Consider the following 27,091-nt stretch of genomic DNA (forward strand, 5'->3'; position numbering starts at 1 on the left):
AAATCTGATGTGTATTTGCTAGTGAATACAGATTCATTCTGTTGTTTGGCTTTGAATGATCATGTTTTGGAAAGAGTAAATATATTTGTTTCAAGGAAATACTTGATTATCGGTTCTAGATCTTGGAGAAAAGAACCAGACTGTGTCGATGCTGCTGTGTTGGATGCCTTTTTGAATTGCGGTCAAGATAGAATTCATAACAGGGAGCACAGAGTAATATTAAACTGGGGTCAGTGGTGGAATCCATCTGCACGAGAAAGGATTCTTCTCCCTGTGAGATCTCAGGAAGGTGGCAAGTATTTGCTATTGTGGGAGTGTGGAATTGTGGCTTTGGAGACACTGGGTTACGTGAAGGGTGGGCAGCTTGTGGCTGGCATGGAAACCTCAACTCCCTTATCTGTGCCCCCCAGACCCACCTTCAAGTGGGCACGGCAACTCTCGGGCCTTTTTTGGCATTTTTATGGGGTTAGGAGCGAAACTGACCCATTAAGACCTTGCAGCCCATCCCAGAAATCAATCTGAATTTTCCTGTTTGGGGGTGGATTTAAGATGGGGCTTAAAAGAGCCCTCAAGTTGCCCCCCATATACAAGGAGCAGGAGGAGGACTTTCATCATTGTGGATGTTTTGATGGGGAAGCGAAGAAAAAGGTTGAATAAGGAAAATAAGTTTTCCAAATTGTTTCAGATCAATGCACGCACACACACACACGCGCACATACACCCCATTTAGCTTCCTGGAAGCTTGTCTTTTGGAAGTTAGTTTTAGAAAATGTAACTGTCTTATCAGTGCATTTATTTCACTTTGCAACAGTCAAAGCTTAGCCATAATGAAGAACAGAAGACAAATCAGCACATTTTTAAAATCTATAAACATAAGGATCTGTCCCGTAAATCTCTCGTAGCAGCACAGCGGGAGCAAGGACATTGGGGGCATCTGGCCAAAAATGAGAGATGTGAGGCACGGGGAAGTCTCCAGTGGCTTTATCTCAGCAGCAGATGGGATGTGGGGAACAGGGGAGAGCAGGTTGGCTGGGTAGGAGCGAATTGGCCCGGGCTCTTCTGCTAGTTCACTTCCCACTAATAGTAGCTCCAGCTTGAGTGTTCTCTGCAATGGTCACATTGGCCAGGGGATTCTGGGAGCTGAATGCCCCCTAACTGGAAGGCACCCAACTTAAGGAAGCCCACCCTAGATGTATGCATAGCTCCTAGTGTCTACCCAGTGTTTGTATTTAACTATATATATTAATTTCTTTAAAAATTAGAATTTACGTTCTGTAATCCTGAGGTCCTCTGGCTGTATTTATCGTCTTGGCATGATTGGGTAAATATTAGTTCGTGGATTGCCGAATCTCAGCCACAAGACAACGTCACAAACTGGCCGCCTCTCCCTTTAGAAGCCATTGGACAAAGTGCGTTATGCAGCCGTTACTTGCGAAACGAAGTGTTGGACATCCTAGCCAGGTATGAGCCTTGGCAATATGATTATCAATTTCCATCCAGTTTTAAACACTGTTTTAAAAGAAAAGGCTGCTTAGCAGTTTTGGGAAAGATCACTGCTGTTTCTGCATGAAACCGTTGCTTTGCTTTTTCTTGACAGAAAGGGGACTTTCGTGCCAGCAGAGCTAGAAGACTTTGAAGGCCTTCTGCAAAGACTGGCTTGTGCTGGAGGAGTGATGCAGGACCCACACCCTGTCCTGGACTACGTGTCTGCTGGCGGCTTTGATTTTCACGCGTGCTTTATCCTTTATTGCTTAGAACGGGGGCTGGATCCTCTTCTCTACACCTACTTAGATTACTATCGGTAGGTAGGCATGGCCACAGACAATTTCTGCGAAGGCATTTAGAGGGTATGGATAGCAGCAGCCAGAGCAGCAGATGCTGTGAAGGGTGGCCCTTCAAAGGCTGCTCAGGGAATTATTAAAAATAATTCCAAGTATGTTACTTATGAACTAGACCTAGTGTTTTCTTCTTTTCTGCAATGGTCCCCATTATGCTTTGTAGAAGAAACAGGTTTTGCTTTGCACTTGGCAGCCGGAGCCTTGATCTAAGGGAATGAGAGAGCTTTTCTGGTGGGGTCGTGGTAACAGGCAGTCCCCAGCCCCAAGAAGGTCCTTCCCCTCCAATCTCCTCCTGCCATGGCGCTGTCAGGAGGCAGGATGATTTTCTCACAGTGCAGCTGACTGTTGAGCCCAAATGATTGGATTGGCTCATATCTGGGCAGGAGAGAGGGTGCTTGCTTTGCCATTATAATTCTGTGAAATGTTGTTCTTGATTTTTCAGTTTGTTTTCTTCAGACTGTCCCATTCTGAGTGACAAAGAGCTGCATGAAGCACACCCTTGGTTTGAATTTTTAGTGCAGTGTCGAGACATTGCCAACAACCCTAGAGGTAGGCGGTGTCTTTGCATCTTGTCTAGACAAGTGTTTGTAGAACAGCATTGCAGATGTTCCAGGTGCCGTTGCAATCCTTGGCCTTGCTTTGTAACGCTGTTTGGCCATTATGGGCAGAAAGACGTCACTAGCTTCACCTGATGTGCTGGTGCCTTCCATTTCAGAGAAAGAGAGGCCTGTCCGCTCTCTCACAGTCTCTGGTGACCTCTTGGATTGTAGTCTGCCATCTTGACCTGCTTTTGAAGTGGGCTTGAAAGTTGCAGAATAGAACAGGCTTGGGGTTCAGGGAATCAAATCTCCCTTGTGCTTCAGTGGGTTTTCAACTCTCCTTGGTTTCTGGATCAAACTGATTTTGACATGCAAAGCTATAGGTAAGCCCTGTGGCCCTTTTTCAGGCCAAGGACTCTATTCCACTCGAGTGGCTGGCCAGTGGGCTGCGCGCCAAAAAAGTAGGTGGAGTCAGGACCAAACGCCCAAGCGTCCATGCTTCAGTCTTGCAGGCTACAATCCAAGAGATCGCCAGACCTGGAGAGAGAGTGGACCAGTCTCTCTTTTTCCAAAAGGGAAATCTAAAATACAACTAATATGCGTTTGTTTCTCTGGGTTCAATAATTTCCCTCTTCTGTCAGATTTAAAGATACAATGTGGGGCGTAACTTTTAGAGCAGCTCTGGGGGTGGAGAGGGGACACACTCAGGGTTTTGGGTAGGCTGCCTATATTGATTGATTGATTGATTGATTGATTGATTGATTGATTGATTGATTGATTCTATTTATATAGCCGCCCATCTCACATAAAAGTGACTCTGGGCAGCATGCAACAATTAAAAAGAATGAATACATAAAAAACAATCACAAGTAAAAATAACTATAACCGCACGTGCTGCTGCCTGTGGCGCTGTCCTGCTGTCAGAGACCTCCAACGGACAGCCTCAGAAGTTCCAGGTACCTTCTCTCTTTGCCATGAATGAGCAGGGCGTAACCCTTGGTGGGACTCACTTGCCCACAGATCTGACCCACACTTTTGCACGTCCCTCTAGACGAGACCTTTGAGAGGGAGAAAAATTGCTTGGGTCATGGATGGGACCTTTGGAAATACATACTAGAATTGTGTATGTGCGTGTTTAAAGCAGTTATTTTAAAACCAGTTTTGGTTACCTTGTTGACTATTCTCAGTCTGTTTTGTATGAAATTCTCTTATGGATAACGCACCATTTGTTTCATCTCTTCTGTCCTTGCAACCCTGCCCCAGAGGCGAAAATGATTTTTCAGGCTAGCCTAGCAAATGCCCAGATCTTGATTCCCAGCAACCAGGCCAGTGTGAGCACCATGCTGCTGGAGGGACGAACTCTTCTTGCCCTTGCTACCACAATGTTCGCCGGGGGAGGTATTGACCAGGTATGCCAAGTGCAGAAGGCTTGCAAGCAGGCCTGCTCCTCTGCAAAGAGGCTAAAAGCATCAGAAAGAGAGGAGGGCCTAAGCTCTACCTCACCCAACATCCCATATCCCAACCACAAGCCAGCTATGTTGGCCTAGCCCCCTGCTGGAAGAACAGAAAGGTCAGCCAGTGGGCTGCCTCAAAGGATTGGAATACGGTGTGCCAGTAAATCATTTTTGCAAGTAGATTTAGATGGTTTTTCTATTGTAGATTGTTCAGAAAGGAGATGGAAGAGAGAAGGTGGATGCCCAGCTCTTCAGGATGGCCCTTGCTCCTTACCCCAAGCTTAGAGCTGCCCTCTTCCCTCAGATCACTCCTCATGGAATCGTACCTTCCGATCTTTCTCTCTACCACCTTATTCAGGTAGGACTCGATGCCACCAGAAAATGTGGGGCACTGCAGTGGACGACTCTAGTTCAGGCAGGCCCAATATCCCAGCAGCGTCTCTGGAAAGAGAGCTGCTGTGGGAAATGGAAGACTTCCCCCATGCAGGATGCTGGAGTAGCCTCTGAAACAGAGCCCACTTTGGGGCCATCTTGTAAGCAGTGCAAACTTGGGATTGCAAAGCTTCCGTTCCCCAACCCTGCAGTTCTGTAAGCAGGCAGTCCCAGGAGAAAGCTAAGGGGGGCATTCCTTAGGCACCCCAGATGGGGCCCACTTCAGATCACTCCTGTGATCCACTTAGGGATGCCGGCGGCTTGCTGACGCATCCTTCCTCCTGGAAGGCTTCCATCTGGCCCTGCCTCCTTCCCTCTGTGCTTCCCCACCATTATTGGATGGTTCTCCAGCCTCTTTGATGGTGCCCCACTCCTTGTGGGACCCGCCCTGTTTATAACAGCAAAGTCTGGGCAAACCTGAAAGCTTCACTGGGTTCTTTTGGATACCGGTCACCCTTGCTTTAGTAACTAGTTGCTTGACTTTCCCCAAAGATCCCTAATGTAAAAGGGTGATATATGTCGAAGCTTAGACCATTTCTCCATGTGATCCATATCACCTGCACTGATCCAGTGGCTCTCCAGGGCAGGAGGCTGTCATTTTTAGGTTGCTGTTTCCCCCCAAAATCTGTAGATGCAGACCCTTGAATTGGGGCCTTTTTGTACGCCAGGGCCCCGCAATTGAAAAACACTCTTGCGCTTCTGTGTCTGATGCGCGCAAACTAGGCTGGCTCCAGATTTGACATGCAGACAGTTTAGTCACAAACTCTGCAATGGTTGCAGGACTCCCTGAGCAGTACATGCTTGAGCCCCCTGAAATTAACCTGCTCTGATATAAGCTAAATCTAATCTAAAATTAATCTAAAATTAATGTTTTACTTTTTTAGTCCTTAGTTCCATTTGATTCCACTAAGTTGTTTGGCTGGCAGTCAGCAAATACACTTGCCATTCCTGGTAAGTAAACTTTCATGTACAGTGGTAGTAGGTGAAATTCTCAGAACCAAATGATGCTAAGAAATTTGACCTCAGACAAAATGTCTGGTCTTATTGGGGCCCATTGGATTTTAAACCCAGGTTGGTGTATGAGCCTAGTTTGCTTGAAGCCTGCCTCCTTGTCTAATAGATGAAAATTAGGGTTAGAAACCTGGGGTTGAGGCGGCTTTCTTTTGGGAGGGAAGGAGAGAAGAAAGAGGGTAAGAAAAGGTGGGGGGGGTATTCACGTTTGGCTTGGCTGTGCTTATATTTCCCCTCAGTATGTTCACCCACCACCCTCAGCATATCAGGACAAGTGGGAGGTGCGTGCACACACCCCTCCCCCAGAGAAACTAGGACATTGTGGGGGAGATGGGCGGGGGAGAAATCCAATCCAACATTGCTGAAGGAAATGAAATGAAAAATATGTTAATATAAATGCTAATGCTAGGTTAAACGTGGACTGAATAACATGACTGTTCATAGACAACTGACTTAAGAATTGTACTCAAAAAGTGCTTATGAGTAGTTCTTTATCCAAGTGAATAGTTTAGGGTGCCCTAAGGATAATTCCTGGGTCCTTTACTCTTCAGCATTTTTTTTTATTACTTGGACGATGAAGTGAAAGGAATGCGAATCAGATTAGCAGTTGACACAAAACTGGGTGGGATAGCTGATACCCTAGAAGTCACAAACACATTCAAAATTATTTTGAAAGGTTAGGAAACAGGCTGAAAGTTTCAGAATGAAATTTAACAGAGACCTTGCTCATAATTTAGGAAACAAAAAGAACATCCATAGATTTAGGATGGTGAATACCTGGCTTGGCAATGTTACTTGTGACAATATCTGGAATAGTACTTGATAGCAAAATGAATATGAGCCAGCAAAGAACTACAAGAAAGGCAAACACAATTGTAGGCTGCATGTACAGAAATATAATTTCCAAATCAAGTAGTTATTCAAATTTATTTTGTTTTGGTCAGGCTCCCTCCTTGATTACAGTATCAGTTTCTGGGCACCACTCTTTTAAGAAGGATTCAGAGGTATTGGAACAGTTCAGGGAGGGCAATGAAGATGATCAGGGGAATTAAAAATTTAAATCCTGTGACGAGAGATTGAGGCAGATGGATGTGTTCAAGCTTTGAGAAGGGGAGCATGATAAGACTCTTGAAAGAATGCTACACAGAAGAAGTTCAAGATCTGTTCTTTAACATAGCAGTACACAGGACTTGGAATAAGGAGTTTGAGTAATAGGAAGGAAGATTCTGGCTGAATGGTGGATAAGACTTCCTGATAAAGCAGTTCAACAGGGAAACCAATGAAACAGAGAAGTGGTGGGCTCCCACTCACTGGATGTGTTCCAGAAGTGGCTGGATACCCTTCTGTTAGGCATGTTTTAATTTGGATTCCTGCCCTGAGCGGGGGTGGGAGCTTGAAGACCTGAGTGGCCATTCCAAATTCAGGATTCTAATGTTTTCGTAAGGCTGACAACAGAGTGGCATATTCCACACTCTGGTAAGTGAAAGTCTTCTCATGGAATATTTCCACATTCACTGGGATTCTCAGTAACTTCCTTGATTTCAGCAACTGTGGGACAAAATATTGCAGAAACATCTGTATTTGCTCCATAGAGAGTAAAAGGCTTTACACAAATGCCTTCAGTAGACCTGACCAAGGGGAAATATCAGTGGCCAAATGTTAAACCCTGTTTCAGGCTCAAGAATTCCTATTTTGATGTTAACAGAAATAAGACAAAGCCAGCTTCTGCTGTGTTTTGTTTAGACTGCTTGCAGTTCTGCTCTTTTCTGCTTTTTCCAGATATTTGCAACGACCTGCCTCACTTCTCATGCTTGACTCTTGTAAACAAGCATGCTATCATAGAACATCTTGATTTATCCTACTACTTATATCATGAGCGCCCCTCATTTGCTTTTGGGGCATTTTTAGCTCAGCAGTTATCAAAGAGCAACATCCCAAAGGAGCTGTAAGTATTTAAAAGAAACGTGAGTGACTCTATTAGAACAACCGCTGTTAGCATTATTCCATTATGAATGTTTATCTGCTAGGTTTTTCTCCTGGAGATCAGTGTAGCATGCCCTGCCCCCCTTCCTGCCTGTTCTGCTCCACAACAATCACTTGGTGGGACGGTTGGGCTGGGAGGGAGAGGCTGGCCCAGGGTCACCCAGGGAGCTGCTGTGGCTGAGAGAAGACTTGAACCTGGGTCTCCCAGGTCCTGGTCTATCCTCACACCAGTTATTATATTTATTGTGTTAACGCGAAGCACCATCTACTGATTTAAATACTTGTGACACTAAACAGTAGAAATGAATACAATAAGTATTACAGACATAAGTGGCCCAAAAAACACCCTCTGGGTAAGGGTTGAAGAGGCTGTTGTCTAAGCAACCCACAATGACAGAACGCCCCCTCCTCTCCGAAGAGACCTGCCTCCTCCCTGGACTATCCAAATGCCATGAGAAAGAGACCCAGAGAGCTCCTGCCCAAGGGCCACCATCTTAGTTCTGGAGGAAAACTGGTTCACGTGCTGGAATTCTTGTAACACTCCTACTTTCGTCTGAATGAAGCTGGCTGCTGAGAAGCTTTTGGAATTCATGCTTAGAGAGAAATCATGCCTTTTCTTTTCTAGGGTTCAGCAAGTGGGTAACGAAGCCTATTCCATGGCCCTCTCAGTTTTCTATGCACCTTCTCTCGCTGCAACCTCTGTCTGCTTTTTGGAAATGCTGGGCCTGGATAGCCTCAAACTCAGAGTGGATGTTAAAGCTGCCAATGTGATTTTGAGCTTCATGTCTAGAAAAGAGGAGCCACAGCACAACTCCATCAGACAGTCCTTGGGTAGTGTTTCCAATTATGTTTCCTGCCTTTGAATTTTATTCTCACGGGTACATAGCTTAATATTTTATAGAAATGCTGTGCGTAAGAAATCCATATCCATGGGGATGTCAGAATGGTATAGGAAAACATTCAAAGCAAAATCTGCTTTTATGCATCTTTCTATTTTAATTATTCTTGCTGATAAGGAGATGTCTAATTGATAAAAAAAAAAATCTGCTGAGTGAAGGTGGTGTCTGGAGGGCAGAGGGAATGGCCTTGAAGGACAGGAGGAAGAGCTACTATCATGGTCAGATAAGAGGGGCTTGAGCCCGGGCCAAGAAAGAAATCTGAGAAAACATCTCAGGCCCCTCCCTAGTTCACATGAAGATGAAGTGAGGGAGGGAGAAGCACATTCAGACTTGCAAGGTTCTGTAACTGTAGCTGTTACAGGAACAGTAGCCCAGAACCACTATATGGCAGTGGTTTCTTAGTGTGATCTACCATGTTGGGCTGACAGTGCCTCAGCAGAATGTTTTGCCTGTTCTGTTTTCAGTTGAAAAGCTAGCAGAACTGGCTGATGGAGAAAAAACCGCAGCAGAAGACCTTCTTGTCTGTTTAGAGGAAGCAGTTTGGGATAAGGTTGAACATCAAGAGACAAAGAAGTGAGTTTGTGATTCAAAGTTGTGTGGGTTGGTCCCAAGACAGTTGAGAGAGCAAGAAAGACCACTTGTCGTGTTTGATGGCTCCTGGAGATCATAAGTTGCCATGACGTATCAGACTATTAGGAATTCATTACACAGTCTGAGGTCTTACAGTACTTTTTGTGAAGGTGAAGAATTGGAATAATTGACACCAGTTTGGAATCTGTCTATATCCATGTGTTGATCCTTACCTAGAAACATTCTGGGGCCTGAAGCTGATGATCATGCGGGAGGGGGGAACACAGGAAGTGCCTTCTGTTTCACTGGAGTGTGTTGCTTAGTCTCAAGGCAAAAATAGCTTATCAGAGAGGTAACCAGGCAAGTAACTGCTGGCAGACTCAGCTCTTTTTACTACCCATTTATTGAGATGGTACATATGGATACAATCTATCCTGGCTCAGAAATTTCATGAAAACTGATGGAGGGACATATTTGGAATTTTAGGAACATTTATGGGTATACCAATGAACTGGTGGGCATCATGGGCAGGAACTAGGTGTTATTTCCTGCCAGCCCAGCTTACCTCCTGCCATTTCTCTCTGAAAGAGGTTAGCGGTAAAACTATGTACGCCCAGCTTATAGGGGAAATGAGGAATTCCTGAATCAGTTGTGGGAAGTGTTTGTGGAGGACAACAACACCCAGAAGAGATGAGAAAGCCAGATGGATGGGAAGAAGGAACGTGACAGAAAGCCCAGGCATGCCCAGAAGATACTCTAGAGTGACAGAAAAGAAGAATCTAGAAGCCTCCATGACTCAGGGGAAGACTCTACAGACTGTGCAAATAAAAGGATTCCTGCCTCTGCCCTGAAGGGATGAGGGATAATGACTGGGGACTCTCCACTGGGATCAAAACGGCCATCTGCCAGGAGAATGCTGCCTTCCTGGGGCTCACGTTCAGGGTGTGATGAAAAGGTGCCCCTTTAAGCCCTCTGACAAGTCTCTGTTCTTACAGCCCCACCCAGGAACATGCACCATAGCCAGGCACAACCCACAAAGGGCGATGAAGCGCTGGGCAGGAAGGTGAAGGAGCTGGAAGCACAGATGGTGGTTTCTTCACTCCTTCCATCCTGAAAAAGGGGGGAAAGGTACCCAAATAACTGTAGACCTGCTAGCAGAATGCTGATGATGGGCCAACCCTAGAAGAGATGAGTAAGCAGTCAGTTGGTGAGCATTGAGAGGAGAAGGCGTTGCTTGGATCAGATTCAGCTGAATTCAGGCAAGTCCTGCCAAGCCAACCTGATCTCCTGTTTTGACAGAACGACTGATTCACTGGAGCATTTGACAAGCCTCCCATAAGATCATAGCAGAGAAGACTGCAAAATATGGGCTGGATCAACCAGCTCTGTATCCATTAGATGGATACAGAGCTGGTTGAGCGAGTGTCTATCTGGCTTCACCTTCAAACCGGAAGGAGAGTTTGAGTGCTAGACTGCAGGATCCCATTCTAGGCCTGGTGCTGCTTTTAAGCAGCTTGAGTGAAGGGTTAGAAAGTACAACCACAACCAGGACTACTGAAACTACTGTCACTCAGCAGTGCAGTCATGTAATGCGGTGGAAATTCTGGTCCCAATTAGGGTCGTTAAGCGAGGACTACCTTATTTTCTTCACTTGCTGTTTTGTTACTCGTTGCTATAACTGCCAGCTAACAGTTTGAGGCATTAGAATCAATTAAAGAAGAAAGAAATCATGCTTGACCTGAACTTCCCCCTTGTTCACGGTCTAGAATACACAATAACTCGAAAATAAGGTCACGGGGCCCTTCCCCTGTGCCCTTGGCTCGCTTCCTAGATCTCGTTTGCTGAGGAGGATGAGAGCAGCGTGGGTTGCTGCCGGGCAGGGGAGGATGTGGACTGGGGGGTAAAGCGCTACAGGCCTCCTCCCTTTCAGGACATCCAGTGAGGCGAGGAAGCACTGGTCTCTGGTCGTCCAGTTTTGCCAGCTCCACAATATCAAGCTGAGCACATCGTACCTGAAAGCATGTGCGCGATCGAACGAATGGCTGCAGTTTGTTACTGAAGCGCAAATGCACGGCTACCAGCCAGCTGAGGTAAGAAGCTGCTGGACACTGAGGGGATACAGTCCTGTGAGATTTGGGCGGAAGATGGTTTTTGTAAAGAGAAAAGAGCATTATAATGCTGAGGAATAGTGAAGTCGCAGTGCTTTGTGGAGAGACTGAGGCAGAAAAGGGGGTGGTTGCTGTGAGAGAAAGCAGGCCTGCTTCGTTACGGCCCGTCCTGCTGCCTTCCAGGGGCCCTCCGGAGACTTAATTCTCCACAGCCAGGACCTGCGGCGTCCCGGGGATCCCCCCCGCCACCTCCTTCCTCTCCTGGGAGGGGTCGCCCCTTTCTTCGGCGAGGTGGGTCCTCGGTCAAGGCCTTACGGCCCTTCTGAGCTGCTTGCTCCCCTTCGGCGCCTGGACGTTGGCTTCCTTCCCTTTCCCAGGTGATCCCTCTTCTTCGGGACTTCCCCCTGCCCCTGCGGGACCACTTGAAGTTGGCCCTGGACAATTTGGAGCCTTTGGAGTTTCTGCCGGAAGGGCAGGGTGGCTTGCAGTGGCCTGAGCAGCAGCCCCATGACCTCTTCCGCCTCCTGCTCCAGAGCCGGGAGCAGCCGTGTCCTTGGCGGGGCCTTCTGTCCGCCTCGGTGAAGCACCACGCGCCCGTCCTGAGTGTGCTCGCTGCTTGCTTCCAGGTATGAGTTCTCCAGGAGAGCCTCCGCTCCCCCAAGAGAGGCTGACCATAGTTCAGTGCTCCTTGCAGGACAAAAAGGGGTGGAACGGGACCCTAGAAGAATGCAGGTGCCGTGCCTTGGGTGCAGGCTGGCTGTGGCAGTTTAGACTTTTGCATGTGTATTTTTCAGTACGGATAGCTTTCTGCTCTTTTAAAAAACTTTTTGCTTCTCCTCATTTCTTCCCCTTCACACATTGGGCAGGATGCCGGTATTCTCCATTGTCTCTGTGTTTGGATAATAACTTCCGTGGACAGTTCCACCACCACCGAGGTGATCAGCCACATTGAAGGCATAGTTGAAACCCACGAGTGGGGCCTTCCTGACTTGGCCATTCTCTGGCAGCAGCTGTTGAAGAGGCAAAAGGTCAGGACCCTTCTTCGTGGATTTCAGCTCTTCCTGAAGGTAAGCTGACAGTAGCCATTGTCCTGCCACTGAAGCGAGTGTCTCTGGTTGCTTGTCCCATGTTGTAGAGGGCCTGGGGAGGGAGGGCTTCTTCAAATGAGGAAGAGCCAGGATTCAAGACATGGGAGGGCCCTGAGACTGGATCCCCGCACCGTGCAAGAACCCAGATGGAAGTTTTCCTCCTACCAGATGGCTGCCCAAAGACATCTGGCAAAGGAGAGCACGCTCCCTCAGAAGTGGGATCCCTGCTTCAGATGATAAGAGGGTTCCTGCCCCGTCCATCTCTGCTGCGCACTCCGTCCAGTACTCATGTTTTCTCCTTCAAAGCATGCACAACCCACTCTGGGTAGAATTTTTGGAGAATTTTTACAATGTTTTTGTTTGTCTTCTGATATTAAGGATTCTCCTTTGCTGATAATGCTGGAAGTGTATGAACTGTGCATGGACTACAAAAATTACAGCAAAGCCAAGACCAAACTACTCACATTTCAAGCCAGTCTTTCAAAAGTAAGCAGAAATTTAATTTGCTCCTTGTGGCTTTTTAAAAACAGAACAAAGCAAACTTTTAATGACTGAGGCAGATTCCCCTTTTCATGCAAGAGGTGCTGACTCTGTCTTGAATGCTGCATGACGCATCGAGGCAGCCTGGCTCCCAGGCGATCGAAACTCCCTAGGACAATGGGCACTGCCAGGTTGACCCTTTCTTGGCTCCTGGACAGAGCTCTCCCTGAAGTTGTGCTGATGGAAAAAGGGGTCTTTTCAGCCCCTGTTGATGAGATCAAAGATGTGGGGCATTTTTCATGTCTGTTGCCTCAATGGTGGGGATGTCCTGTGCACATCTACTGGCTGTCATCTTGCATCGGGTGTCAGCATTGTGATCTTCGCAAGCAGTGCCGTCAGAGAGCTTGTATCAGCTCCATGCTCTCAGGCTTTCTGGCAGCCGAAGAAGAAAGGCAGCTATTCAGGCAAGGTCTTTTTTGTGTCACGTTAGTCCCACGCGGAGGCAAAGGAACATGGCCCATTTGTACTTGCCGATAGGCTAGGTAGGGAGGAGAACTGGTGTGAATGAGGAAGATGGATTTCGCTCCTGATGTTTGGGGGAGTTGAATAATTTGAGGGAAAGAATGGGATGAAGATGGCCTTTCTCGAGGTTTTTCTCGAGGGACAGGGATTGCTCAACAAGCCAGGTCTCAGTCAAAGGAGACGTCATCTGGCCACGTACATACATGAACTGCTTTGTGCATATCATTTCCAGGGACCAAAACCTTTGCTGCTCGAGTAGCCACTCAAGTAGTTGGTTCAAGCAGTTTTAATTTGTACCAGAGCTGAAGAGGCCGGATTTTAAAGTCTTGAATGATGAAATATTGGTCTTCGTGCAGCTTCAGGTTCAGTATGAAAGGCTGCTGCCCGTCCTCCCGGTGCCCTGGCTGGAGTTGCAGGCCTCCTTCCTCCTCAAGCTGATGCTGCAGCAGTGCAGAACAGAGTACGAATTCAGGAAACTCCTCCAGCTGCTTGCAGATGCAGGAACTGCTCTTCTACATGGCAAGTGCATCTTCCCTTTCTTCTCTGTAGCTGCCATTTGCTCACACAGCTGGAGCTTTTGAATATGTCAGGTAGTCGTAAATTGCCCTGCTGATGGACTTCCCACTGTGGCAGCTGGTAACCATTTTGGGGAACAGGATGCTGGACTTAGTGGGCCCCTTTGGCTGGTTTAGCTTCTCTGGCATTTTGATGTTAGGTCCTCTCCCAGCTGGTGGACCACAGCTGCAGAGGCCCTGTGTCCCAGACCGTCTCCGGGGATGGGCCTCCACATGAGGAGGGACTCAGGCAAGGGCCCCTTTGCTCCATTCTCATTGCTGAGTTACAGGCTACCCCACACCCTGTTGCTATCACTCTTCTTCGGTTTGGGTGCAGGGCCAGATATGAAGAAGCTGAGCGCCCTCAGTGCCATCCTGAAAGATTCATCCCTCTCAGTCAGTCGGGCTCTTCTAAGCAATTACAGCTTTGAGAAGTTTCAGAACGAGTGCCAAAGGATTCTGGAGCAGCTGCAGGAGAGCAGCTCTTTTTCCATGGCTCGTGATGTAGCAGAACTGGCAGCGCTGCCTGTAGACAACGTTGTTATTCAGGAGGTACACTGGAGTTAAGGCTTTTTAATTTCTGTTCTGGTTCATTGTGTTCCATTTCTGTCTACTGCAAAATTTATGTCATCCATATCAGCTGTTGGAGGGGGCTTCCCCCTTCCCACATCAGGTGCAGCTTTATGCACGGATCTGAAAGGGCGGAGTAGGCAGTCTGGTTTCTCTGGATTGTTTGGGACCTACCACCCCCTGTCAGCCTGAGGCAGCCTGACCTTTGAAAGCAGTGGTGGGAGTTGTGCCCCCCAATCTCCAGAGTTCACTGAATCTCTGCCAGGAAGAGGAAGTGAATAGCAAGCGCAGGGGATCCCACAAGGGGTGAAAGCCATCCATTGAGTAATGAGATTGTATATGTCACACAAGCACTCGAGCTCTCTCACTCTCTCATTTCTGCGCAGTAAATTTCCTTTGGTTCTCATTGTTGTTTGTGTACTTTTCAGGCACTTCAAAACATCAACCTCCTGAAACAGATTGGCCATTGGACTCAAAAACGGACAAGGATTGAGTTCTGGAAAAAGTGCCATGAGAACTACGTGCAAAATGCCATCTCTAATCAAGCTGCCTCCAGCTTCTTCTCAACTCAGGCAGATTTCGTGTCTGAGGGCCTGGAGGACGAGAAGGCATCTGGCATCTTAGAGAGGCAACTCCTGCTTGCTTTAGCTGGACACTGGCTGGTCAAAAATGACCCAATTCCTCTTGATGATCTGGAAAAGATAGAGAAGGAAATTTGGCTGTGCCACATCACACGACAAACGTTAAACCAAGGCACAGGGCAGATCGAGTCCAGAGTTTCTCACCAGATTTCCATAAGTAGCGAGCTGTCCTTTGACTCCTTAGCCAAGGAATTCTCCTTTTCTAAGGTTGCTGCTTTGAACATTCCTAAGTATCTGGAGCTTGGAGGTTTCCCTTCCCAGGATATATCCCAAATGATGCTTTCTGAAGCTGAAGTGGCATCACTGAGTTTTCTGGTTGGACGTCTTCTAGACGAAGGAAGTGTACATGAAGCTGCCCGGGTTTGCCGATATTTTAACTTCTACAGCAGAGATGTCTCACTGATCTTGCATTGCAGAACACTGGCCTTAGGAGAGGTCTCTCAAAACTGCTTCCATCCAGAGATCCAGGCTCTCCTGGCAGCTGAAAGAATAGAGGAAAGCAAGAGGAACAGAGAAGCAGAGCCTGAAAGAAACCGGTTGAAGAGCTGTAAGTTGCACTCACCATGAAACATCTGAGCTAGACCAAAGCCTCTCTCAAGGCCTACATGCTCCTTCCTTATAGCACATTTCCTTTTCTTTGCTAGTCTCCTTCTATAATTGAGCAGGGTGAGCAGTGGGAGTTGGGTTTTGCCACTGGCCATTTCTACAGGGGATGTAGGTCTGCTGTTTAAATTTTGCCCTTCTGACATTTCAAAATCAGTAGAGGTAGTTCTTGACTTATGACCATTTGTTCAGCAACTGTTCGAAGTTACAACAGCACTGAACGAGTGGTGGTTATGACGGGCCATGGAGTTCTGGCTGTTCCAGCATCCCCGCAGTCACGTGATCATGATCTGGGCACTTGGCAACCGGCTCCCACTTAACAACTGGTTGCAGCACTGCAATCACATATTACCATTTGCAACTTTCCCTGCCGGCTTCCCCAGAAAGTCAGTGGGGAAGCCAGCAGGGAAGGCTGAAAGTCACTGGAGTGTCTTCCCCACCCACGCACCCTTTCCCAGCACCCTCTCCCAGCCCCTCTGCGCTTGTGCTGTGCTGGCCACTTGCGTACTCCCATGCACCCTCCCCAAGCCTCACTGTGCCTCCCTTGCACACATCTGTACACGCTCGGATACCCTCCCCGGCCCTCACTGTGCCACCCTCACACCCTTGCACACACTCATGCACACTTGTGCGCCCTCCCTGACCCTCGCAGAGCCTCCATCACACATGCTCCCATCTGGCAGCAGCCACTTACCTCCTGCCGGCTTCCCCTCTGACTTGGGAAGCTGGCAGGAAGTTGCCTTGCCTAATGAGCATGGGATTCTGTTAGTGACGGTAACTGGGACTGCAGGAGTTGCTGTTGCTAAGTGATGCTGTTGCACTTTACAACTGTATCGCTTAATGATGGAAATTCTGGCTCCAATTGCCGTTGTAAGTCGAGGACTACCAGTACCATTTTCCCCCTTCAGAAATGGGTAGAGAAAGATGGTGCTCTTCAGTGGTTCATCTGCAAGTCCAGCGGTTCTGTTGGTTCAGAGTTTGTGAGCATGGCCAGTGAGGAGTTGGATAATTCCTGGTGGAATGTTTGCCAGCCCGCCTCCCCCTCCAATAGCTGCATTCTGTCTGTCAGATTCCACTGGCTATTTGCTCAGCTCCAACTCTCCAATGTCTTGTTTTTGTTCTCAGCCTCAAGCCTTGATTCCTGGTCCTCCTTTGGGGTCTCCTCTCCAGATAGTCAGGTTGTCAGCAGCCTGCAGGCTTTAGTTGCAGAATGTGTGCATGGCCGGAATTATTGTCGACAGACCCTCTACCTTTATGAACTCTCCAAAGTATGTACCTTGGTGTCTGAATCAGGGTGGGGTGAAGGATAGGCAGCCATCATGCTGTCAAGCGGGAAGGCAAGAGGTCTGACTCTTCTCTCCCCATGACACTCTGCAGGAGCTTGGCTGTTCCTTCAATGAGATCGCTGTCCACGATTCTGAGAAGCTGCTTCGGGTGATCCTGTCCTCACAGCAGCCAGGCTGGTACAAGAAGGCCCAGGCCTTCATCACCAATCAGGGGCTGGAGCCAGAGGCGGTGGCTGAGCTTGTGGCAGAAGAAATCATGCAAGAGTTGCTGGTACCTTCTCAGGAAAGAAGCCGTAAGTCCACTTCTGCTTCTCCTTGGGAACACAAGGGGGGTTGTGAGAGTCTGGCTCCCTGGAATCTGGCTTACATCTTGTCTTTTCTCGCTTTTGCTCTGCGTTTGCTGTGATTCTCAAGCCTTTTTAACCATTAAGTGCTGTCATGACTGTAGCTTGTATATAACATTATTTAATCAAACTGGGTCATGCTATGGAAGGAATATAATTCCTAGGATTGGACCAGAGGGGAGATGCTGCCTGTCCACCTAACCTGTGAAGAGTTGAATGTGCAATTAAAATTATGTGCATTGTTTTTATTATATTTTAATTAGTATTTATTCTTGTTTTATTATAAACCGCCCAGAGTGAGATGGATGGTGATTAAATTTGAAATATAAATAAATAAAGAGAATATTTATTTTATGTTCAGAGCAAAACCCAGTTCTGAATCCAGCAGAGGAGAGCCAGAGGTTCCTGCAACTGGCCAAGCTTTGCCAGGACCACACACTTGTTGGCATGAAGCTGCTGGACAAAGTTTCCTCTGTGCCACATGGGGAGCTTGCCTGCAGTAAGTTAACGGTGGACAGAAAAAGGGTCCTTGTGGGGTCGGAGTTTAAGTACCTATAAGGACTTTTGGCTAAGACTGAAATCCAACACATGTATACTTCGGCAAAGATCTCATGAGGATCTGTTGGCCAGGGGAATATGGCTACCATTGGGCTTTGGCCATGTCCTCATACCATGTCTCTTGTTCACTCTTTTTGCATAGTCTGTATTGGCACAACATGGTGGCACATATTGAAAATGTGCCACCGTGATCATGGGGATCAAATGTGTCTTCTCCATGGAGGCCATTGCTCACATACTGTTGTTCTTCATACAAGTTTGTCTTGGGAGCTTGGGGGTTTCTTGCTAGAGCTCTTTAGTGATGTGCAAATGTTTCCAAGAGGAACAAAGTGGTAGGTAGGTGTCTGCCGCTAGGAAAAACTGGCTTTGTCCTCAAAACACCTGGAAGTTATTGTTCTCATTTAGCGAATGATGATCAAGCTGTCGTTCTCTCCTTTGGACAACATTTGCTTTCTTTTAGATCAGGGTGGGAACTCTGATCCTCCAGTTGGCTGAAATTTGAAATTTGAAAGTTGGCATCTCTTATTGTCCTTGTTGACTGAAATTGCTGGGAGTTGTAGTTTAGTAGCATGTGGGAGGGCACCAGGGTTAGTGTACAGCAATACAAGGGTTTGTTTATGGAAGTCCCTCTCCTTCCTTAGCTACGGAACTGCTGATTCTGGCCCATAACTGTTTCAGCTTGACTTGTCACATGGAAGGGATTACTCGTGTCCTGCAAGCTGCCCGGCTGCTCACAGATGAACATTTGGCACCAAATGAAGAGTATGGTCTTGTGGTAAGTAACTCTTCTGAGAATATGGATTGGCTGCAGTTGCTGTGTCCCTCCCCTGGCCTTAAAAATTTTAGAACAGGCTGTTGTGGAGCAGACACATACCCCTCCCAGTCAACAGAAGGAAAGTAATTGCAAGGTATTCTGTGCTCTTACCTGAAGGCTGCAACTTCTTTTAATTCAAAGGGAGTGGCAGGCCAGTGTCCTCGTCTGGCCTTAATATCTGCTAATTCTCGGCTTCTAAATGGAGGGTGGTCTTGACTGGGAGAGCTCTGAAATGGCTGGGTTTCAGGAAGTGGCAGATACTCCACAGACATAGTTATGCTCCATGGAAGGAGTGGAGTTCTTGTGAATGTTTTGGCAGTCATGCTGGATGGGGCATTTCAGCCTCACTAACATGAAGGTTCTTCTCTCCCCAAAGGTTCGACTTCTCACTGGCATCGGCAGATACAATGAGATGACGTACATCTTTGACCTGCTGCATGAAAAACATTACTTTGAGGTGCTCATGAGAAAGAAATTGGACCCAGTAGGTATTATAGATAAGATCAGCCTTCCCCAATCCACTATTTATTTGGTACAGATGCAGTGTGTTCTGAGGTTGGGGAGAGGCTCTCCCTTCCTCTTATTCCAAGGAGAGTCAAGGTGGGGCAGTTTTGAGTTTCTTCCTCACCCCATCCTGTCCTTCCAGGCTATCTTCAAAAAGTGAAGAGGAGGATCCAGGGAACTAGTGACCAGTCAGTCTGGCATTTGTATCGAGCAGGATTCTAGAGCAGATCATAAAGGTGTAAGGGCTTAAAAACAATGACGTCATTACCAGAAATCAACATGGATTTGTTAAGAACAAGTCCTGTCAAACTAACCTCCCCCAATTTTTTATTAGGTCCATTGTATACATGATATAGCTTTGTAGCAGGAAAGTGTTGGGCTTGTAGAAAGATTGGAGGACTCCACCTCCTCTTTCAGAAGTCCTCTGGAACCCCCATCCTACCACCATCAGCCCTTTCTTCCTGCCATGGTACAGTGGATTACTGGAAAGTAATAGGGAAATGATGATGATAATTTATTAGATTTATATCCTGCTTTTATTTTGTATAATTCTGGGCAGGATACATAATTCTCCCTCCTCCTGTTTTCCTAATAACAAGAATAGTTTTTACTTCTGTAGCCCCAATTCCTGGCCTTGTCGCTTTGACTATGACTTGGGAAAGCAGGCCTCTCCTCCTCTTTCACAACATGATCAACTATACACAGCATTATTAATTTAAACTTTATTTTAGGAAGGGGAAAGAGAACAGAAACTATTTTGGAACTTTGGGGATGTTTAGCATGCAAAATGTTAAATGGCAAAGGACATAGAAGCCTAAAATATAAACAGAAGTTTAAAATTCTGAGAAAAACATGAGATGGAATTGATTGCTAATACCATAATCAAGGAAAGTTTTACTGCCTAGAGTTTCCAAGTATTTCAAAGTGTGTTGCCATGAAGAAAGCCAAGGCCTGTTTTTTATCATCCCAAAGTGCAGGATGTGGAATGTTGGATTTAAGTAAAAGGAAGGTAGATTCAGAATCAGTGTTAGAAAAAAATTCCTATTGTAAGACCAGTTCAGCAGTGGAGCCCCTGATCTGGAGTGAGCCCCTGTTCAGGGGACATCTTCAAGCTCACAGCCATTGATTGGGGATGCGCTGAGTAGGCAGTTGGGACGTGATAGCTTCCGTCTCTGGGATTCTGCCATTGTGAAAGATGTCTCTTGACTGGTGGAGGTGGAGGCAGCTTGGCATTGTGGGGTAGTGCCAGTTCCCCTTCTGCTGCATCTGTCCCCTTCCCTCTGGCAGAGTGGGACTCTCAAGACGGCCCTGCTAGACTACATCAAGCGTTGCCGCCCAGGAGACAGTGAGAAGCATAACATGATTGCACTCTGCTTCAGCATGTGCCGGGAGATCGGGGAGAACCATGAGGCTGCAGCCAAGATCCAGCTGAAGCTCATTGAATCTCAGCCGTGGGGTAAGTACTCATCTGCCCAGGTAAATCCTCTCTGGAGGAAGCTCTTGATGGATGGAGGAGACTGCACTCAAGTGATCCATCGGGCTGGGCTTGTCAAGGCTTTCTTGTGCCTGCTTGATTTTCATCTTGTGTCTCCTGAGGAAGCAAAGCACTATACGTGCCCACCTCCTCTCTTTCTTTCCCTCAAGCTTTGAGGAATTTTAGAAATATGGCTGGCAGGTGTCTGATACCAGCAAAATGGGCAGTCTAGACCCCCTGCTGGGTTACCAAGAGCCAGACACTACTCAGCAACTAGTTGAAGTGTTCTCTAAGATAGTCGGCAAGCTATGGTAGATGAGTGTTGCTGAACTACAACTCCCGGGCAGAAGGCCCAGGGAGGAGGATGTTGGGAGCTGCATTTCACAGACCAGTGAAGAGCCATGGACCTGGCTGTGCTGGGCTTTGGTGTCCTCTGCAGGCGTCTAGATAGCAGATCCACACGTGAAGCTGCCTCTTGACTGCTGCTGGGAATGCTGGTGTCTTCTAATCCTGTGCAAGACATTGTCCTTCAGAGGAGGCTTAGTAGCTCGGACTCAGGAGACCAGGAAAAGGTGGTGGTTGCTTTGATGCCAGCAGCTCTCCGGAGCCTGGTCATATTAAATAATCCTGTGCAAACTGGATTTTCCCATTGCCATTCCAGGGGATGGAACTGGAGAGAAACTGAGGTTCCTTCTGTTTTGAATTTCAAGGATGGATGTGGTGCAGCAGTCTTCTCTACTAGGGAGTGTTCAGTCCTGAGCTTTCCAAGCCAAGAACTTCGTAGTTGTATCCTCTGTTAAGCAGTGGTTAGACTTCACAATCCCCCAGATTTCTTCTAACTTCATGAGCATATTCTCATCCAATTAGATGTCGTAGCAGGACTATCTGTTCCTAGGGTGTTCACCTTGCACCTGCTCCAGTGGGAGAGAGAGAGATTGGCTGCATGTATACAAAGCAGTTTGGAGGAGATGGCCGTTGTTATTTGGGCTTTGTTAAATGTCCCTGGTTCAGTTTTTGATCACTTGCTGCCACCTCACTCCTCTCTCTCCTCTCCCTGTGCTTTTTCATCCCACGATCCTTGGTGGGATTGCCATGATGGTCCAGGCAGTCAGCTGCTCTCTTCCTTCTAGAGGAGAGCCTCCGGAATGTGCCAGGCTTGAAGAAGCTCCTGATCAAAGCCCTCACCCTCTTCCTAGATGCTGCAGAGAGCTATTCCAAGGTAAGATGGAGAATAAGAATGTGCATGGCCCTTGTGGGTCCTCTGTAGTCCCTGTGATCTCAGATGTGTGACCTGTTTCAAAGGATTCAGTCTTGCTTCCATTTTCAGTATCTTATCTAGGAATTCCTTTCATTTCTTCCTTGAGAAAAAAAATAGAAAATTTCAATGATTTATTTAAGGAGAGTCCTTTGGATTGGCTTGTCTTTGCAGACCGTCTCTCACTTACCTATTCTCCACTTGCTTCACTGCCACCGTCTCCCTTCCATCTGTGTTGATTTTTTCCTTGTCACTCTGGTGAGACCTCCTTGGAAACGTGCCCCTTGCCGCCTCCCCTGTTTCAGCATTTTGCCTCAGGCGCTCTCTGATGGGCAGCACTTGCTGAGGCCTGTGAGGATGGCGATTCCATGGCAGAATCACAGGGAAACCCTCTCTGCCATCTACAGCAGCCTCCTCCCTCCCCTTCTAATGGCATCTAGTAGCTCGTTTCCTTCTTTTTCCTGTTTTCTTTCTTGTTTTTCCAACTCCAGTTTCCACCTCTCTTCATGCAACCAAAGCCTGTGTCCTACTAGAAATTAGGTCCCAGTTGTCCATACACTTTCCTGGAACATTCTCCCTTCTCTGTACTTGGGATAAAGTTTCCTTCCTTCATTCTGTTTGCTCCTATGTTATTAACAGATCACAAGAAAGAAGTCTTATTTATTTAAACAATTTAGATAGCGACCCATCTCCCAGCAGTGATTCCAGGCAGCGAACAGAGGGTCCAAACCAAGGACAGCAACACAATTTACAAAAATAAACACTCCCAAATCCTCTTCCTGTGCAAAGTGACAATGAAGGAATTAGAAATATTTAGCTTGGCAAAGACCGATTGCACTCTTCTAATACCTGAAGGATGTCTGCCCTCTGATGTGGGGTTCCCCGGAGAGCCAGATGGCCCCCACTCTGCTGTTGTCAAGAAGAGCCACAAGGACCAGACTCTTCCCAGGCCTTTGGTGAAAGATTGAGAGAGGTGCCCTTTCCTTCATTCCTGTCTAGCTTGACATTCTTTCATTCTTGCCATCTTTTATCTTTTATGTTTTATTGGTTTTATTGTAATTTGTTTGTTGTGAGCCTGGCAGCATTTTTTTTATTTTTATTTTTATTTTTATTATTATTATTATTATTACTACTACTACTACTACTACTACTACTACTACATACAGAAGGTTCTCTCTCTTATCCTGAGAATGGGATATAGACTTAACAGATTTAAATTATAGGCAGTGTATTCTGCCTGAGTGATAGAAAAAACTCAGAACAATTCAGCAGTGCAACTACTTAAGTAGCGGTATGTTGGGCTGCCTTTCATTGGGTATGTTTGAGATGGATAAAGGCAGGACAACTGCCCTTAAAGACCTCCAGAATTGGAATTCCTGCTTGGAGCAGGGAAGCGAGCCTAAGAAATGCCTTCCAACTATAAAATTCTACCATCGTACACCCCATGCTCCTTCTCTTGCCTTGTTGCTAGCCAAGCTCTGAAGCTTCCATTTTTCCTCACATAATGAACTTAACAGTATAATATTTCAGCAAACCAAGCACTAGTAGTGTCACCTGTGATTTGCCAGGAATCCTGCTCAGATGTTTTAGGATTTGAAGGGTGGAGGGCATGTGACAATGTTGATGTTTCCATTCTGGTTTTGGTCTGGAAAGAAACAGGAAAGACAGTTGCTCCAGTTGTTTCCTTCTTGCTTTGCCTGATGCGTTCCTGCTCCTCTGTTTAGGACTTCTGTGTGTGCCAGTCTTTGCGCTGCAAGAGGTTGATCAGACTCATTACTCTGCAGCTCCACTTCCTGACTACTCACCACAGCACCAAGCTGATTAACCTGAGCAGGAAGAGCTTGCTGCCGTGTATCCTGGCGCTGCCCAGGTTCTACCAGGTGAGGAGGGCCTTCACCCTTTAGAAGAGATGGTTTGGTTTGTCTTTAAAAGTATTAGAAGAAAAATACCAAATTAGAAACCTGATCTTTTTCTTATCATATGCCCAAGCATGTACAAGTAGTCCTTGCTTACTGACCACTCGTTTAGCAACCATTCAAAGTTGCAATGGTGCTGAACAAGTGGTACTTACGACCGGTCCTCAGAGTTGTGGCCATCGCAGTGTCCCCACGGTCATGTGATCATGATTTGGGCGCTTGGCAGCCAGCTTGTACTTACAAGAGCTGCAGCATCCTTGGTCACGTGATCACCATTTGCGACCTTCCCTGCCGGCTTCCCCCAAGCAAGGTCAATGGGAAGCTGGCGAGGAAGATTGCAGGTCGCTCTGATAAGTCCCCAGCCTTCCTGTGCTTGTGCATGGCCTGTGCCAAGCCTTGCAAACCCTCCCCCGGCCTCCCCCAATTCACATGCAGCTTGCGCTGGCCCTCCCAGGACCTCCCCTGGCCTTTCCCACCTCCCCGCAGCCCCCCCCCCACTCCTTACCTGGGACTCCTGCTGCTTCCCGCTTAAACACCTGCGTGTCTCAGGGTTATAATGGCAACCAGGACTGCCTGGGATTGCCGTTGCTAAGCGATGTGGTCAAGTGACATCGCGCTTTATGATTGCATCGCTTAGCGATGGCAATCCTGACCCCAATTGCCGCTGTAACCTGAGGGCTATCTGTACTTCTTATTTATTAATAGCATTTATGGCATTTTTCAGTGTTGTATAATGTATAAAACCATCTAAAAAACCCAAAATCTGTAGCTGGGTAGTATTTGTCTAAAAAGCAGCCAAAACAGCACACAACTGTGTACGTTTTGTAGTCCTCCCAGTGAGGTGTTGCAAAAACCAGATAGGATGAAGGAAGCCGGATTTGCTTTGCAGTTCAGAGTCAGTCTCAAGGGAAGAGTGTGGACGGTAAGTGTGACTGGGATCACGTTGCAGCTGGCATCGGGGACAGTGGCGATTACTGCCGCGGTTGCGCTGAGAACGCAAAGAAGAGGAATTAAGAAACACGACCAGCTTATATTGGCAGGAGCGTCCTTTATGTAAGGTTTGCCCCGTTCGACAGAGAAACTCTCGTGACACGTGTGGTTCACAAAGAAGGTTTACTCATGCGTAACGTAGTAGTCACAAGCAAAGCCAGGACTGGCTTGGTACAATTGCATCACTTGTTATATTCCCCCCTTCCCACGCTTTTTTCCCGCCCCGCGATCACGTTGCAGCTGCGGATTATGGGCCCCCAATAATCCCCCTTGATTGTTCATGATGGCAGGATCGGTCAGGGTCTATTGTCCTTGATTGCCAGTCCCCCTCCGGCTGGGTTGGTTCCTCCCCGTTACGTGCAAGCCCGCGGGTTCTGTGCTGCGTTGCGATCTTGTTTCGCTGCCTGCGGCCCCGTTCATTGCTGGCTCGCGCCGTTATCAGTTTATAGTTAAAAGCTTCCGCTGCGGTTTTCCGGTTTGGCTGGGCGCAGGTGGCCCGTTAATTAGCGGCGCTTTCAGTTCCTCTTTTCCCCGCTAGCTACCGCCGGTGGATTCCGCGTGGTCTGGCTGCGAGCTTCCCTGAAGCCCCGTGCTGACCGAACCTGACATACCGCCCCCCTGAAGACAATTGCCCCTCGGCTCTATTTCGGCTTCCCGGGGTATTTCTTGTAAAAGTCCCGCACTAGGTCCGGTGCCCTTATGTGGGTTTTACTCACCCATTCGCTGTGGGACTTGGGAAAATGTTTCCATTGCACTAGGAGCTGGGTCTGCCCCTTGTGCCTCCGGGCGTCCAGTATCTGGTTGATCTCGAAATGCTGCTCCCCCCCGACCATGATGGGTGGTGGCACTCCCTCTGTCTTGTGCCAGGCGTTCCCCGGCTGGTGCAGCTTTAGCAGGCTGCAATGAAACACCGGGTGGATCCTTCCGAGGCTTTTCGGGAGCGTCAGCCTGACGGTTACTGGATTGATGACCTCTGCAATGGGGAACGGCCCCACAAACCTCGGGCTGAGTTTTTTCGATGCCTGGTGCGTCTTTAGGTTTTTGGTTGACAGATACACCTGGTCCCCCACTTTCCACGGCTCCTCGGGGAGCCTCTTGTGGTCCGCGTGTTTCTTGTAGTCGGCTTTGGCTCTTTGCAATGCCGCGTGCGCCGCTCGCCGGGTCGCGTCGATTTGGGCGAACCAGGCGTCCAGGGAGTTGATCTGGGATTCCGGCTGAGGCAACTCCGGCATGGGGACGAAGTCTCTCCCGGTGGCTACTTTGAACGGAGAGAACCCGGTACTCTTGTGGACGGCGTTGTTGTATGCCACTTCCGCGAATGGTAGTAGCTCTGCCCAATCGTCCTGTTGGTGCCCCACGTAGCAGCGCAGGTACTGTTCGAGCCCCCCGTTCAGGTGTTCCGTGGCTCCGTCCGTCTGCGGGTGCGCCGCGGAAGAAAGGGCTTGTTTCGTCCCCACCCGCTTCAGGAACTCCCTCCAGAACCGCGCGATGAAGTTGCCGCCCCGATCGCTGACGACCCGTCGGGGTGTGCCGTGGAGCCGGTAAACATGTTGCACGAACAGTCTCGCCAACCCCTCTGCCGTGGGGACTCGCCGGCACGCTACAAAGTGCGCTTGTTTAGAGAATAAGTCCGTAACCACCCAAATGGCGGTCTTCCCCTTACTCTCCGGGAGCTCTACTATGAAGTCCATGGCGACCTCTTGCCATGGGCCGTCGGGTTCCGCTACCGACTGGAGTAGCCCTCTAGGTTTGCCTTTGGCCCCTTTCGCCGTCGCGCACACCGGGCAACCCCCCGAGTACGCCTCCACGTCCTTACGGAGCGTGGGCCACCAAAATTGCCGCCGGATTAAGTGGAGCGTCTTTACAAAGCCGTAATGCCCCGCACTCCGGCTGTCGTGGGCTCTTTCCATGACCTCCCGTCGGCAACCCTCGGGCACGTACAGCTTTCCTTCGTGCCACCACAACCCCTCTTGGCTGGTTAGCGCCTCTCGGTTCTGCTTGAGCCAAGCGTCCCGCTCCGCCGCCTCCGCGAACCCTTGCCTTACTTCAGGCGCCGCGTCCCGTCGCTCCCTCTTGGTCTGGCTTCGGGTCACCGCCTTTGCAGCCAGTCTGCTGGCAGGGATGATGGAGTCCACGATCTCCTCCCGTAGGCTGGCGTGCTGGGGCATGCGAGACAGTCCATCTGCTAGGAAGTTGCGCTTCCCGGGGATGTGTTTTAGTGTGAACCTGAACCTCCCGAAGTACTGGGACCACCGCGCCTGTTTGGGGGATAGCTTACGCGGGGTCTTCAGGGCCTCGAGGTTCTTATGGTCCGTCCACACCTCGAACGGTTCAGCTGCCCCCTCCAGTAGATGCCTCCATGTGGCCAGAGCCCACTTGACTGCGTACGCCTCTTTCTCCCACACCATCCACCTTCTCTCCGTCTCGGTGAATTTGCGGGAGGCGTAGGCGCATGGGTGGATGGCCCCCTCCGGGCTGGGCTGAAGCAGGACTGCCCCCGTTGCCACGTCTGACGCATCTACCTGGATTATAAACCGCCGATCTGGGTCAGGATGGCACAGGATCGGCTCCGCTGTGAACCGCCGTTTTAGCTCCTCAAACGCCCCCTGGCATTCTGCAGTCCACGCAAGTGCCATGCTGGGCTTGGGGGGTTTCCCA

At 48.3% G+C, this 27,091-nt stretch overlaps 1 protein-coding gene across 5 annotated transcripts in view; it reads left to right on the forward strand.

Moving 5' to 3' along the window:
* SPG11 (SPG11 vesicle trafficking associated, spatacsin) overlaps positions 1–27,091 on the forward strand; it is a 62,327-nt gene that overhangs the window by 30,492 nt on the left and 4,744 nt on the right. For 2 of the 5 annotated variants that reach the window (XM_088139262.1, XM_088139265.1), the window contains 25 exons: positions 120–292; positions 1,263–1,461; positions 1,598–1,801; positions 2,281–2,387; positions 3,641–3,786; positions 4,037–4,189; positions 5,148–5,214; positions 7,054–7,219; positions 7,883–8,088; positions 8,621–8,729; positions 10,657–10,816; positions 11,212–11,460; positions 11,701–11,901; positions 12,301–12,408; positions 13,281–13,443; positions 13,816–14,030; positions 14,477–15,236; positions 16,418–16,560; positions 16,670–16,871; positions 17,284–17,421; positions 18,122–18,255; positions 18,671–18,778; positions 20,086–20,254; positions 21,403–21,491; positions 23,252–23,407. In XM_088139262.1, the coding sequence (XP_087995388.1) occupies positions 120–292; positions 1,263–1,461; positions 1,598–1,801; positions 2,281–2,387; positions 3,641–3,786; positions 4,037–4,189; positions 5,148–5,214; positions 7,054–7,219; positions 7,883–8,088; positions 8,621–8,729; positions 10,657–10,816; positions 11,212–11,460; positions 11,701–11,901; positions 12,301–12,408; positions 13,281–13,443; positions 13,816–14,030; positions 14,477–15,236; positions 16,418–16,560; positions 16,670–16,871; positions 17,284–17,421; positions 18,122–18,255; positions 18,671–18,778; positions 20,086–20,254; positions 21,403–21,491; positions 23,252–23,407 (4,525 nt within the window). Of the gene's footprint in view, positions 1–119; positions 293–1,262; positions 1,462–1,597; positions 1,802–2,280; positions 2,388–3,640; positions 3,787–4,036; positions 4,190–5,147; positions 5,215–7,053; positions 7,220–7,882; positions 8,089–8,620; positions 8,730–10,656; positions 10,817–11,211; positions 11,461–11,700; positions 11,902–12,300; positions 12,409–13,280; positions 13,444–13,815; positions 14,031–14,476; positions 15,237–16,417; positions 16,561–16,669; positions 16,872–17,283; positions 17,422–18,121; positions 18,256–18,670; positions 18,779–20,085; positions 20,255–21,402; positions 21,497–22,382; positions 22,501–23,251; positions 23,408–27,091 lie in introns of those variants that run through there. The other 3 variants (XM_088139264.1, XM_088139266.1, XR_015795882.1) reach the window with 3 other exon arrangements.

The sequence above is a fragment of the Python bivittatus genome, unplaced genomic scaffold (assembly GCF_059951505.1).
Source record: "Python bivittatus isolate LINGU-HERP-01145 unplaced genomic scaffold, Pbiv_v1 ctg000210_np1212, whole genome shotgun sequence".
In the NCBI taxonomy this organism is placed as follows: Eukaryota; Metazoa; Chordata; class Lepidosauria; order Squamata; family Pythonidae; genus Python; species Python bivittatus.